At 33.1% G+C, this 15,765-nt stretch overlaps 1 protein-coding gene across 1 annotated transcript; it reads right to left on the reverse strand.

Moving 5' to 3' along the window:
- Positions 1–14,171: 14,171 nt before the first annotated feature.
- Positions 14,172–15,095, reverse strand: LOC115964841. The gene has a single exon (XM_031084078.1). The coding sequence runs from the start codon at positions 15,093–15,095 to the stop codon at positions 14,172–14,174; it is 924 nt and encodes a 307-aa protein (XP_030939938.1).
- Positions 15,096–15,765: the final 670 nt, after the last annotated feature.

Below are 15,765 nucleotides of genomic sequence, written 5' to 3' on the forward strand. Positions count from 1 at the left end.
TCGTCATTGATTTAAATGCTATATTATTGAGCCGAACAGCGTTTGTAAATTTATAAAAGCAAAGAGACAGAACATGCAAAGTGAAATAGAAACAACTTTTATTAATATGAAAAATTATTACAACGTACAAAAAGGGGCTTCCATAAGCCTATACAAAAGAGGGGCTGCCGAAGCAGCACTAACATCCACAGTACAGATAAGCAAACGGTCAAGCGCCTTTTAAACTTGTCTTCGAAGTCTCTCCAATCTCTGCCACATTGTTGCTCATGCTAAAAGAAGAACTCACTTTAAAAAAAAAAAAACGAAGAAGAAGGAAATAGTAAGGAAGAAATCAATGAAGAAGATGGAGGAGATGAATGAAGAAGATGGAGGACATGAGTAAGGAAGGAAGAGAAGAAGAGAGAAGAGATAAAAAGAAAGAAAAGGAGCAAAAGAGGGAAAAGAGAAAGCACCAGAACGGAACTGGTGCTGGGAAGACTATGAGAAGAAGGCGGGGGAGGGCATCAGGGAGCAAAAGAGGGAGAAGCAGAAGCACTTAGCCCCTGCCTCAGCCCTGACTCCTAACACGCTGGTGCCATATTAGGTACGCTCGTGAGGAGCCGGGTGGTGCTGGTCTTGGTTGTTCTCGACTCAGTCACGCCGAGAAGTCGACATGACGAGCCCCTGCTTCGGATTTTGGCTAAAAGAGAGGCGGGACAGATCTTAAGTCTGCGCCACCCCTGCCCTGACCGAGCCATTTCAAGTTTTGTCAGAATATGGTATCTTGAGGAGGAGCGTGTTTCCTTTATCATTCGTTATGGAGGGCGTATGCGGATATGATGTATAACAAACGGGCTAAGTGGACGCTAAAGGGGGATGCGGATTTCAAATTTCAGAAGGAAGGAGAGGAGTCTGTACGAAAGTCACTGCCACCTGCTTGCCTTCTTATAGGAAGGGCAAAACGGATGAAATTAAATGCGTTCAAAGTTTCCAAAAGAATCTGAAGAGGAAAGAGGCGCCTGTTCCGTTTCCCCACCTTATCAGATGAGCTGCCGGACATAAATGTGTCTCGTAAAGGGAATTCATTTAAGGGCGCGTCGGGGACATCCAAGCGGCAGGAGTAGATCACGAGCGGATTAAACGGAATCCCTTGAAAACCGGCTGACTTCCTGGGAAATCGCTCACATAAATGCGGGGTCAAACCTAATGGGTCATATTGAGGGCCCGGGTTTGCCAAAACCCTCCTTTCCAACTCGGAAGTCGGACAGAAGGGTTTTGAGGGGCTATTGTGGGGCCCAACAATTCGTGGACCAGGCCCATTTGCCCTTAGAGAGTCTGAAGGCCCAATCCGAGAAGAGCTGTGGCCCAAGCTCTACAACTCAGAGCACAAAAGAATTTTGAGAGGCAGCCGAGGACAGCGTAGTCCTCGGCAGGTCCATAGTCCCACCAGAATAAAGGGGTGAAACTGGTATAGGGACGAATTCGTAAGGAGATCCAAGATACCTTGGGGAGGTTATCCTTACTACCCTTCCAGATAAGACCCAGCGCCTGACAGAGCCGTACTCTGCAGCTTTATCAAACCATCCCCAACAATTCCGGGATTGGACTGATGGGACAAATGTCAGTGTTTGTAAAGACTGACCCTACACGTGGACGAAGGATAGCGAATGCAAGTGAGTATAAAATAAGGAAGTAAACCACAGGAGAGGAGGCGGCGAGATCCCACCTCCAAAAAAGGGAGACGATCTGGGGGAGAACATCTCAACAACTCCTGAGATTACAGAAGAAACCCATCGTCGGGTAACCGGGGTAAGACCCCAACGGTCCTCGGATGAAGTCCGAGGAGGCCCATCCCATAGGATGCGATGCCGTAGGGCTCAAACGTTCAAGCCCAAATCCTTTTTCTACACGAATTCCTCTAAAACCAGGACCGGGCACCGCCCCGCGACCAACGGCTAGCTTTTCAAGCCCACTCTCTACAAATCATATTGTGAGAGATCTTTCATGCGCGAGCCCAACATCCTTATTGGGCCGCTAGAGAATTGTGTCCTTACAACCTCAATTGGTAAAATCTCTAATAATTAAATAAGAGATCTGAGGTTCAATCCCCACCTATACCAAAAACCAATTAGTATCTTGGTTTAATGATAAAGAACTATTATAAAAAACAGATGCCATAAGTTGAAATTCTCTCAAAAAAAAAAAAAAAATTTACACTGTTTGGATGTAATTGAGGAAATGGAAGAGAAGGTAAAGGGGAGGAGAAAAGAAAAGGAAGGGGACATTAGTTTCTTGAGGTGTGTTTATATACATTACCTCTGTTTGGTTTGTAAAAGGAAGGGAAGTGAAATATGTGTATTTTTACATTTATGTCTTTATCTACTTTGACAATTTTTTCCACTTTTTTATGAAATAATTTTATGGATATATTTCAGTTTTTTTTTTTCTTTTCAAATTTTATGTTTGGTTATACAATTGACCATTATATTTATTTAATTTGAAATTAATTATATATATATATATATATATATAAAATAAATAAATAAATAAATAAAAAAACATCATTCTTTAACCAATCGTTAAAAAAAACAATCATCATTTTTAACATTTTTTTTTAGATTGGCTGAAAAGTATGTATTCCATTGACCATTAATTTGAATATATACACAAGGTAATGTACAATAGCATATGAAAGAATAAATTGATTTCTATCAATATGGCTAAGTCACTACCCTGTAGTCTAAAAGTTGTGCACACGATATTAGGAACCTATGATGACCAATATTGTGAATCTTGTAAAATATTTTAGGCTTTATTGGGTGATCTTTCCACAACATATACACACAATAAGTTAATAACACAAATTTTAAGATCATTTTACATAATAATATACAATAACATATATACATCCTTTAAAAGCATATTCTAATACACTAAGATTCATCCACATTGTCATAAAATGAACCATGAGTTCAATTTCTTTACAATATATTTACATTCCTTCAAGAGCATATTGTAATAATACATTTAGATTAATCTACAATGTCACAAAAGAACCATAAGTATAGTGTCGTTTTACTATCAATATCTAAAAGAGATTTACAACACTTACCTCCAAGTGAACCTTAACCAGCTATATACATTCAAAATGTCTCATTTAGTTAAGTCTCTATCAAAATATTCATCCAAGGTATTCTATATTCCAACACTATCCATAAAAAAAATGCAATTCATCAAATGTAATGTCTTACCAACCATTATATTGAAGTCAAGCAACTGTTGGATCATACATCATACGAAATAGTAATTCTCTGCATCGTTTAACTAGGCAACCAAAGAATGCTATCATTTTAGATTGAGAGTCAATCAAGAAAAGGAAGGCTTCAATATAAAGGTGTAAAATTTTCAACTTAATAAATATTTATTTTTTAGAATAACATCGTGGCCGTCTTCATTTCATTCCCTAATTGCTTCAACCACCTTATTAATTTCATCATTAAGTTGTTCAAATTGCTTTTCCATTATATCTATCATATAAGCCTTCTTTTTTAAAGTCTTAGACGAGTTTACATCATGTGAGTGTGATTGCAAAAAAGCATTAATAGAAGTTGTTGGTTCATAATTTAAATCATACATGTTTGTCATACCATCCATAGAGAACCTATCTCATGATATTGTGTCATTAGCATCAACATGAACGTTGCTTTCCTTTCTTGCCCATCACTAAACTTTTTCTTTTGCACTTTCAACCAAGGTTTTCAGACCCGGACCGTTCATTGAACCGTAAAAGGGAAATGTTCAAAGTTTTTAAGGTCGAACCGAGATTGAACCAAGGTCAACCGTGATGACGTCATAATTAATTTTATAACTATTTAAATATAAATAAATATATTAAATTATTATTAATAGAAAAATTAAATTAAATGACCTAATTAAATATAAAAATCTATCTTTCAAATTTATTTTTTCATATCATAACTTTCCACAGACAAAAATAAGAAATATCATATCCTAAGCATACATAGATATAATATTTCTCTATTTCTTTATATGTTGATTAGTTAAACTGGTGATAGTAATATTGTAATAATATAGGAATTAGAATGACACTTTGTAATTTTAAATTAAAATAACTATTTAATAATTATTATATACTTAATTGTATATAATTATGAGTGCAGCTGAGTGTGCCAAGTCCTCAATAACTAGTGGAGGCCTTATACGTTTTTATTTTTTATTTTTTTTTACTCAATTTGATTTTTCTTTTGTATTCACTGGTGGGTTGGGTTGACAGTTATCAAATGCTTGTCACATATCAATCTATCAATAGTCACATCACGAGCTCAACTGCAAAAATCTAATGGCTGTAACATTTTGCCATCTTTAATTCAAAAATTAAAAGTTTTCTTCTTACCCAATGTAAGTCATGTGAAAGGACCTTGGAAACATAAAAAAGAATTCAAAAGAATCAACACAAACACAAAAAGAGAGAAGGTGAGAAATGGAAACCACAGTAGTGGAGACGGATATAAGAAAGAGAAGAAGGAGAAAAAGAAGTAAGAAGAAGAAATAGAAGTAGAAGACGAAGATGAAGATGAAGGCCGTGACTATGTTGTATGTATATGTGCTTATAATTTTTTTTAAGTATGTAACAAAGACAAAACCTTTATCAAATCATTCCACACTTCAGGCTCTGCATCAAATAACTTTGTTTTTGGATTCCATGAAAAACTACTTAAACCTTTAAAAATATCCAAACATGTATTAAAATTCATTTTAAGTGTCTTTAAACAATTTTGTATGTGATGTTTTTTAATTGAAAAACCAAACTTTTCAATGCACTCATTGGCAACATTTTTATAAGTAGTGAATTGTAAAAACACTATCAACTTTGTTGCCCTTATATTATTCCTCTAATAATTTATCAACAAGAACAATATCCATATGCTCTATCCATTTTAATGTGTCTTTAGACTTAGCAGATATATCATTAGTCATTTTTCATAATTGCAGGTTAATATTAAAATAACTGAATTAATTATAATATGACAAGTATTCATTAAGTAATATAATTTAATGTAGTAGGTGTTGGATAAATAATAAAATACCATGGGAAATATATTGCATAATCCAAGAAAGTGCATTAACATCACTAGAATATAATAAATAATTATTTATATATTTACAATATGATTTGCACAATATGTCCAACAACAACAAAATGTTATGGAAGATTCGCATATAAAATAATTTTCAAAGTTCAACCATTGGAAATGTTACCAAAAACACAAAAACATGACAACATATTTTCAATAGCAATTCTAATATCATCTCTTTAAGAGCAATAATCTCACCACATACTAGCTGCTATACTATTTCGCAGAATTACACCTAACCTACCATCAACATCGATACTGTTGGCAATATTAACAACTTCAAGATTTGTATCCTTATCCATAAGCTCTCGATCAACCTCAACAATTAGTTTTTCATCAAGATCAACATCCATCAAATAATTATTTAGATTGCAACATGCCAAAATAATCTTAGTTTAGGTTTCAACTAAGTAATAAGGTTTGTTGCTCTTGAAATAATTGGGAATCATTTTTTTTTAATATTCCAAATGCTCTCTCAATGACATTACGCAATGAAACATGTTGATAGTTAAATAATTCACGAGCATTGGAAAGCGCACGTGTTGAGTACTCTTTCAAGTGGTAACATACACCTTTATATGGTGCAAGAAGTCCAGCCCTTAACAAATAGCTCGCATCTACCAAATAATATTTTCCTAGTTAAAATATAAGTTATTTAATACAAGTTTTATAACCAAAAAATATAAATGATATATTTGTGCACCAAAAAAAAAAAAAATTACCTTAAGGAATTTTAAGACTATCTTGTCTACTTAGAGCTTTTTATAATAGTTTCTCAAAAAAAAAAAAAAAAAGAGTTTTTATAATATCCTTAAATCAAAAGCAGAGTATTCCTATCTAGGCAACACATAAATAAATTTCATGTTAAAAGAACATATTGCCAACACATTTTGTGTTGGATACTCTTTCCTTCCACGATATCTTGGTGCATCTTCCCTTGACATCTTCACTTGAATGTGAGTCTCATTTAGTGCACAAATACAATCCTATAATAATTTTGAAACATAAGTGCCTATTTGAATAGACAACTTTAAAATCCTAAAGTGATCGCATACATAATTTTTATTAACCTTGAAGTACGGATAAAATCTACTACTATTGAGTATTTATGGGGAGACTTTTGCTTTAGTTGGTTGTTTAAAAAAAAATGTTTTTCTAATGTGATGACTGCTTTTAGCACCGAATGAAAATGCCGATTTATAGTCCCTCCAGAATGATGAAAGAAAAATGAGGTTGTACGATTCTTCACATTGTGGGCCAATATGTGAAGAAATTTAGCTACAAGAGCAACCACATCAGCCCTTGTATAGTCTTCTAAAATAAAAAAAAAAAATATATATATATATATATATATATCAATTTACACATTTTAAGCAAAAAAACACCCACATCAGTGGGTGTAAAAATGTGTAAATATATACATTAGCTACAGTAACCGTGTATATTTACACGGTTACTGTAGCTCGTTTATCCATTATTTTAATATTATCTTCGTACAGTATAAAAACACCTTTTTGACACTTTTTTTCTCTCTCCTCTCACTAAGCAACACCAATGCCTCTCAGGTCTCAACTTGTCTCTCCCTGTTTCATTCCTGAGCTCTTCCTCTCATATTCTCTCTTCGTCTGCTTCTTATTAGCTTTTACTCATTCTCATCACCACGGGAAATAATGTGATCGGTTTGGGGTTTTGTAGCCCCGTGAGGAAGGTGGATCAATTGACAAACTCATCTTCTTTATTGACAGACTTTGGGGCTAATTTCTCTAAAATGATATGGGTTTTTCTCATTGAGATTTTAGGGTTTTTTTTTGTTTTTTGGTTTCAAGCAAGATTCTTGGGAGTTTATCTAAACTAATTTTTTTTAGGGTTTCTTGGGAGTTTCTTGTTTCAAATTTTTTTCTTTTTAAGGATTCTTCGGAACACACCCGAAATTATTTTTGGAATTTATTAGTATTTCAGTTTTTGTGTGTATTTATATTTGATTATTTTAGAGTTTAGGTAAGGATTAAATTTTATGTCTTTTGATAGGGATTAGTTTCCCCGAGTGTAGGGAGTGTTTGAAGAATTTGGAGTTTTTTAAACTTGTATTAAATTTCTATTTCTCCCCTGTTTTCGGACTGCTTGAACAGGGTATATATTTAGTTATAAACTACTTAGCTATATACTTAGTTTTCAGACTGTTTTCCCCATGCTGATTTGGTGGAGCAATTTTAATCTAGGACTAATCTTTAATTTTTTATTTTTATTCTAGGACTAATCTTATAGGTTGCAAGTAGTATAGCTAACAAGATGATGGCCTTGAAATTAGAGTGATTATTCCTTGGATCAATCACCAATCATGGGATTTGGCCTTTAAACCCCATGTCTCCATCACTTAATGTGTGCTAGTAAAAAAGGAGTCAAATATTAAAGCACTATAGTTCATTTTGAGATTATACAATTGAATGCTTATGGGCTTCAATTTAAGCTTTTCTGGCATGCCTGGCTTACCCATCACTGTCAATTCTTTTCCCCAGCATTATCTAGTAGATAAATTTCAACTTCAATTTTGTTGCTTATTAGTGTTGCTTCTGAATTACTTTAATGTTTGTTAGGTGATGGACTCATAAAACCCTTTCTTCCTTAACGTTTTAGAAGACAATGAACAATATTTTGAGTTTTTTTACAGTAGTATTTTGATGTTCACTCCACATTTAGATATGAATATCCATCAATCATCCGCCCTAAGTTGAAATGGGATAATCTACACCCCCCATTGCAAAAAAAATAAACTACTAAGAGAGATCATCGGGGAAACAACATCACCGTAGATGAAGACATTAATCTAGTGTCGGCATGGATCAATGTCAGCTGAGATGCCGTGACATCGACAGACCAAAAACACACAAAATTTTGGGATATAATTTGGTCCACCTTCCATAATGACAAAAAATTTAATCACACCAAGGATTCTTTAAATAGTCGGTGGTCAACAATTCAAAGGGAGACCAACAAGTTTTGTGGATGCTTGGCCCAAATTGAGAACCGGAATGAAAATGGTAAAACTGAGCATGACAAGGTACAACATATAATATGTATTGTACATCAATACTCTTTTAGTTTTATGATTCTAATTATTTTCAATTTGTTACTTTTGTAGATAAATGATGCAAAAGTTATGTATCAAAGTAATAGTAAAAATGCATTTCAATTGGAATATTATTGGAGAATTTTGAGGAATAAAACTAAGTGGTTGATTTTAAGAGATAATTTGAAGGTCTGCACAAAATAGCCAGCCACACAATCTTGTCATGCATTTACAAGCTCAATAAATCTAGATGAAGACAATGATGAGATGAACTCCGGCGAAACCTTGGAGAGACCCAAGGCAATAAGGCCGAAAAGGTGAAATTAAAGAAAAGAAATAATTGTGATGACATGGTCCCAATACTTTCCTCCCAATTGAATGAAATTAAGGAAGAAAAGAGGAGAACGTATGAAGAGAAAAATGAAAGTATGTGCTTTGCATTAGAAGAACGAAGAGAGTTAATGCACATTGCATCCGAAGAACGAAACGAGTTGATTCGTATCAAGGAAGAGAAGAATGAAAAGTTGATTTGTATCAAGGAAGAGAATAATGAAGTAGAAAAGAGGAAAATGGATGATGAAATTATGATGAAAGATACAAGAACCATGGATCCTAACAAAAATAATATATTTGTCTACGTCGTTTGGAAATCTTGAAGATGTTAAGGTCTAAATTTCCATATTATTGACAATATCTAATCAAGTAATTTTTTGTATAATGCAAAAATACTAACACATAGTTGACATAGATGATTTGATGTTAGACATCTATTTTGTAGTATTTACTTGTGTAATAAACAAGATTATGTAATCTCTAATCATGTCAGATATATTTTTGTAGTCTTCACTTGTGCAAGGAAACAGATACAATGTTGTAAATTTTGTATTATGCACGAACAATAGCACTTGATTATTCAATTTAATTTGTCGATGCTTGGCTCAAATTGAGAATCGGAATGAAAGTGGTAAAATTGAGCATGACAAGATATTTATATTCAACATCTAATATGTATTGTACATCAATACACTTTTAGTTTTATGATTCTCATTATTTTCAATTTGTTACTTTTATAGATAATTGATGCAAAAACTATGTATCAAACTAATAGCAAAAATGCATTTCAATTGGAATATTGTTGGAGAATTTTGAGGAATGAAGCTTAGTGGTTGATTCTAAGAGATAATTTGAAGGTCCGTACAAGATAGCCAGCCACACAATCTTGTCATACTTTTGCAAGATCAATAAATTTGGATGAAGACAATGATGAGATGAACTTTTGTGAAACCTTGGAGAGACCCATAAGTAAGAAGGCCGAAAATGAGAAATTAAAGAAAATAAATAATTGTGATAACGTGGTCCCAATACTTTTCTCCCAATTGAACGAAATTAAGGAAGAAAAGAGAAGAATGCATAAGGAGAAAAAGGAAAGTATGCGCATTGCATTAAAAGAACGAAGAGAGTTAATGCACATTGCATCCGAAGAACGAAGAGAGTTGATTCGTATCAAGGAAGAGAAGGATGAAAAGTTAATTTGCATCAAGGAAGAGAATAATGAAGTAGAAAAGAGGAAAATGGAAGATGAAATTATGATGAAAGATACAAGAACCATGGAACCTGAGTAAAAAGAATATATTCGTCTATGTCGTTTGGAAATCTTGGAGAGGTTAAGGTCTAAATTTCCATCATAATTTGAATATTATTATTGACAATATCTAATTAAGTAATTTTTTCTATAGTGCAAAGATACTAGCACATTGTCGACATAGATGATTTAATGTTAGACATATCTTTTGTAGTATCTACTTGTGTAGAAAACATGATTATGCAATTTCTAATCATGTTAGATATATTTTTGTAGTCTTTAATTGTGTAAGGAAATGGATGCAATGTTGTAAATTTCGTATTATGTACGAATAATAGCACTTGATTATTCAATTTAATTTGTGGATGTTTGGCCCAAATTGAGAATCGGAATGAAAGTGGTAAAACTAAGCATGACAAGGTATTTCGACTCAACATCTAATATGTATTGTACATCAATACACTTCTAGTTTTATGACTCAAATTGAGAACCGAAATGAAAGTGGTAAAACTAAGCATGACAAGGTATTTTGGCTTAACATCTAATATGTATTGTACATCAATATACTTTTAGTTTTATGATTCTCATTATTTTCAATTTGTTACTTTTGTAGATAAATGATGCAAAAGTTATGTATCAAAGTAATAGCAAAAATGCATTTCAATTGAAACATTGTTGGAGAATTTTAAGGAATGAAGCTAAGTGGTTGATTCTAAGAGATAATTTGAAGGTCCGCACAAGATAGCCAGCCATATAATCTTGTCATACTTTTACAAGCTCAATAAATCTAGATGAAGACAATGGTGAGATGGATTCCGACGAAACCTTGGAGAAACCCATAGGCAAGAAGGCCGAAAAGGAGAAATTAAAGAAAAGAAAGAATTGTGATGACGTAGTCCCAATACTTTCCTCCCAATTGAACGAAATTAAGGAAGAAAATAGGAGAATGCATGAGGAGAAAAAGGAAAGTATGCGCATTACATTAGAAGAACGAAGAGAGTTAATGCACATTGCATCCGAAGAACGAAGAGAGTTGATTCGTATCAAAGAAGAGAAGAATAAAAAGTTGATTTGTATCAAGGAAGAGAAGAATGAAGTAGAAAAGAGAAAAATGAAAGAAGAAATTATGAAGAAAGATACAAGAACCAATGATCCTGAGCAAAAAGAATATATTCGTCTACGTCGTTTGGAAATCTTGGAGAGGTTAAGGTCAAAATTTCCATCATAATTTGAATATTATTATTGACAATATTTAATCAAGTAATTTTTTGTATAGTGCAAAGATACTAACACATAGTTGACATAGATGATTTGATATTAGACATTTCTTTTGTAGTATTTACTTGTGTAGGAAACATGATTATGCAATCTCTAATCATGTTAAATATATTTTTGTAGTCTTCACTTGTGCAAGGAAACAGGTGCAATGTTGTAAATTTTGTATTATGCACGAACAATAGGACTTGATTATTCAATTTAATTTGTGGATGATTGGCCCAAATTGAGAACCGGAATGAAAGGTAAAACTGAGCATGACAAGGTATTTTGACTCAACATCTAATATGTATTATACATCAATACACTTTTAGTTTTATGATTCTCATTATTTTCAATTTGTTACTTTTGTAGATAAATGATGCAAAAGCTATGTATCAAAATAATAGCAAAAATACATTTCAATTGGAACATTGTTGGAGAATTTTGAGGAATGAAACTAAGTGGTTGATTCTAAGAGATAATTTGAAAGTCCGCATAAGATAGCCAGCCACACAATCTTGTCATACTTTTGCAAGCTCAATAAATCTAGATGAAGACAATGATGAGATGAATTCCGACGAAACTTTGGAGAGACCCATAGGCAAGAAGGCCGAAAATGAGAAATTAAAGAAAAGAAAGAATTATGATGACGTGGTCCCAATACTTTCCTCCCAATTGAACGAAATTAAGGAAGAAAAGAGGAGAATGCATAAGGAGAAAAAGGAAAGTATGGGCATTGTATTAAAACAACGAAGAGAGTTAATACACATTACATAAGAAGAACAAAGAAAGTTGATTCGTATCAAGGAAGAAAAGAATGAAAAGTTGATTTATAACAAGGAAGAGAAGAATGAAGTAGAAAAGAGGAAAATGAAAGGTGAAATTATGATGAAAGATACAAGAATCATGGATCCCGAGAAAAAAGAATATATTCGTCTACGTCGTTTGGAAATCTTGGAGATGTTAAGATCTAAATTTCCATCATAATTTGAATATTATTATTGACAATATATAATCAAGTAATTTTTTATATAGTGCAAAGATACTAGCACATGGTTGACATAGATGATTTGATATTAGACATCTCTTTTGTAGTATTTACTTGTGTAGGAAACATGATTATGTAATCTCTAATCATGTTAGATATATTTGTAGTCTTCACTTGTGCAAAGAAACAGATACAACGTTATAAATTTTGTATTATGCCCGAACAATAGCACTTGATTATTCAATTTAATTTGTGGATACTTGGCCCAAATTGAGAACCGGAATGAAAGTGGTAAAACATGACAAGGTATTTCGACTCAACATCTAATATGTATTGTACATCACTACACTTTTAGTTTTATGATTCTCATTATTTTCAATTTGTTACTTTTGTAGATAAATAATGCAAAAACTATGTATCAAAGTAATAGCAAATATGCATTTCAATTGGAACATTGTTGGAGAATTTTGAGGAATAAAGCTAAGTGGTTGATTTTAAGAGATAATTTGAAGGTCAACACAAGATAGCCAGCCACACAATCTTGTCATACTTTTGCAAACTCAATAAATCTAGATGAAGACAATGATGAGATGAACTCCGGCCTTGGAGAGACCCATAGGCAAGAAGGCCGAAAAGGAGAAATTAAATAAAAGAAAGAATTATGATGATGTGGTCTCAATACTTTCCTCTCAATTGGACGAAATTAAGGAAGAAAATAGGAGAATGTATGAGGAGAAAAAGGAAAGTATGCGTATTGCATTAGAAGAACGAAGAGAGTTAATGCACATTGCATCTGAAGAACGAAGAGAGTTGATTCGTATTAAGGAAGAGAAGAATGAAAAGTTGATTTGTATCATGGAAGAGAAGAATGAAGTAGAAAAGAGGAAAATGGAAAAGGAAATTATGATGAAAGATACAAGAACCATGGATCTTTAGCAAAAAGAATATATTCGTCTACGTCGTTTGGAAATCTTGGAGAGGTTGAGGTCTAAATTTCCATCATAATTTGAATATTATTATTGACAATATCTAATCAAGTAATTTTTTGTATAGTGTAAAGATACTAACACATTGTTGACATAGATTTGATATTAGACATCTCTTTTGTAGTATTTACTTGTGTAGGAAACATGATTATACAATCTCTAGTCATGTTAGATATATTTGTAGTTTTCACTTGTGCAAGGAAATAGATGCAATGTTGTAAATTTTGTATTATGCACGAACAATAGCACTTGATTATTCAATTTAATTTGTGATTCTATTTTGGGTGAAGCAATGTCTTTGTTGAAGGTGGCTGTACTTGCTGATTTTATTGGTTGTATATGCTATTTTTCTGCATAAATATTTGTTTCTGCAAAAACTGTTTTGTTTTTTTGCATATTTCTTGCTTCTACAGTATAGGTCTGGTAATGTTGTAATTATGGTCCAACTCCTCTGCTTATTTTATAGGTTTCTATGTATTGTTTTTGAATTCTGCAGACGTGATTTTCTGCATAGTTCTGCATTATTTTTTTCCTGTTAGCAGAGGGTTGAATACCCCTGTATATAAAATAAAATTTTTCTCTTTTATCTCAAAAAAAAAAAAAAAAAGCTCAATAAATTTCAAATTCGTGACGATGAAGTTTAATATTAGAATAAAATTTATAGTGTCCTTTTTGGAAACTTAGTAATATTAAACTTAGTAAATTTCAAATTCCAATGAAGGTTCACATTAAATAAAAGTAGTAATACTTAGAAATTTAGAATTCCAAATTCCAATGACTGGCCTTGTAGTTGCCATAGATACTCGACGAGATCCACTTGAAGTTGAGAATGAATTCCTCTATCTCTAATGGAATTATGACGTTCAATGAACTATATAAGGTTACAAGTGGGATTATGTGACACCGGTTCGGGTCCATTATCATCGATTTGATCATAATCGAAGTCCTTTGCTCCAAGGTAAGTATGTCGCTCATCTTCAACAATCATATTATGCTATATTATACATGCCATCATAATGTCCTTAAGCATTTCAAGGTGGAAAAAACATGCAGGCTTGCGCACAATTGCAAATCGCACTTGAAGTACTCCAAATGCATGTTCGACATCATTCCTGGCCACCTCTTATGCGGAAGCAAAATGTTGTCTTTTACAGTCTTATGGTGCTGAAATTGTTTTGACAAATGTTGCCCATGATGGATATATACTATTTGCAAGATAGTACTCCATCGAATAGTCATTACCATTTATCAAATAATTAACCAGAGGAGCATGCCCTTTAGCAAGCTCAGAAAATATAGAAGACCACTCTAGGACATTGATGTCATTGTGAGACCTCGGTAACCCAAAAAATGCATGCCATATCCAAAGGTCATATGACGCCACGATTTCCAAAATTATCATTGGATCACAGGTATGACCAATATATTGACCTTTCCACTTACTTAGACAATTCTTCCATTTCCAATGCATGCAGCCAATGCTCCCCAGCATTCTTGAAAATCCACGGTGTTGGCCAACCGCTAACAACCTTGTAATGTCATTGTTGTTTGGTGACCTCAAATACTCTTTAGAAAAGATTGAAACTACCACTTTAACAAATTTTTTTAAGCTTTTTATTGTAGTGGTTTCTCCAATCCTCAAGTATTCATCCATGAAATCCGCTGACACTCCATAAGCAAGCATTCTGATTGTAGCGGTCATCTTTTGAAGGGAAGATAACCCAAGTGTGTTTGCCGCATTTCTTTTTTGAACAAAGTATGGTTCAGTAGCTTCAACTCTTGAATGGATACGTAGAATAAGAGAATGACTCATTCGAAACCTCTTTTGAAATACATTAGGAGGATACACTGGTGTTTTAGCAAAATAATTATGGAAAAGCCGGTCATGAACTTGCAAAGGATTACGCCAGATAAACTTGTGAGGTTGAACCGAACGACGATGTGATGTTGATGCTCCTTCATTGTTTAATTCTTCTATGGCAATAGCTAAAGTAAGTTCCAACTCATCATCATCAGAAGATGAGTCAAATGGAGGCTCATCATTTGGAAAAATAAAATCAATGTCATAATGGAAATCCATTAAGAGAGAACAAAAACTGAATGGAAGAGATAATTTTGTAGAAGTTGATGGAATTAGAGAGAAAATAGTCATATTTATAGAGTAAGAATGTGACTTGAGTTTGAATTTCAAAAATTTGACCTTTAGGTTTGAATTTACCATTGGGTTTAAAGTTAAAAAATATGACCTTTAGGTTGGAATTTACCATTGGGTTTAAAGTTAAAAAAAAATGACTTTTAGGTTTGAATTTACCATTGGGTTAAAGTTAAAAAAATATATGACTTTTATATTTGAATTTACCATTGGGTTTAAAGTTAAAAAAAAATAATATGACTTTTAGGTTTGAATTTACCATTGAGTTTAAAGTTAAAAAAATATGACCTTTAGATTTGAATTTACCATTGGGTTTAAAGTTAAAAAAATATGACCTTTAGGTTTGAATTTACCGTTTGAATTTCAAAATTATGGCTGGTGTATATAACAATAAAAATTATGACCATTGGATAAAAAAAAAAAATGACAGTTGGTCGGAGACATCGATTCAGTCACCGATTCTAGCAATACGGTGGTGGGAGACATTGATTTGGCGGTGGTCGTTGGAGCCACTATTACAATAGTCAGCCCACCGGTGATGGCGGTACAATGGCGGTTTGGTGGGTGGCGAGACCAATCCGGCGGCATTCGTCGGAGC

The sequence above is a fragment of the Quercus lobata genome, chromosome 10, assembly GCF_001633185.2.
Source record: "Quercus lobata isolate SW786 chromosome 10, ValleyOak3.0 Primary Assembly, whole genome shotgun sequence".
Lineage (NCBI taxonomy): Eukaryota > Viridiplantae > Streptophyta > Magnoliopsida > Fagales > Fagaceae > Quercus > Quercus lobata.

What these genes read in the sequence shown, in the direction of transcription:
- LOC115964841 (XM_031084078.1), bottom strand. Translation starts at nt 15,095, where the DNA reads ATGGATTTCCATTATGACATTGATTTTATTTTTCCAAATGATGAGCCT.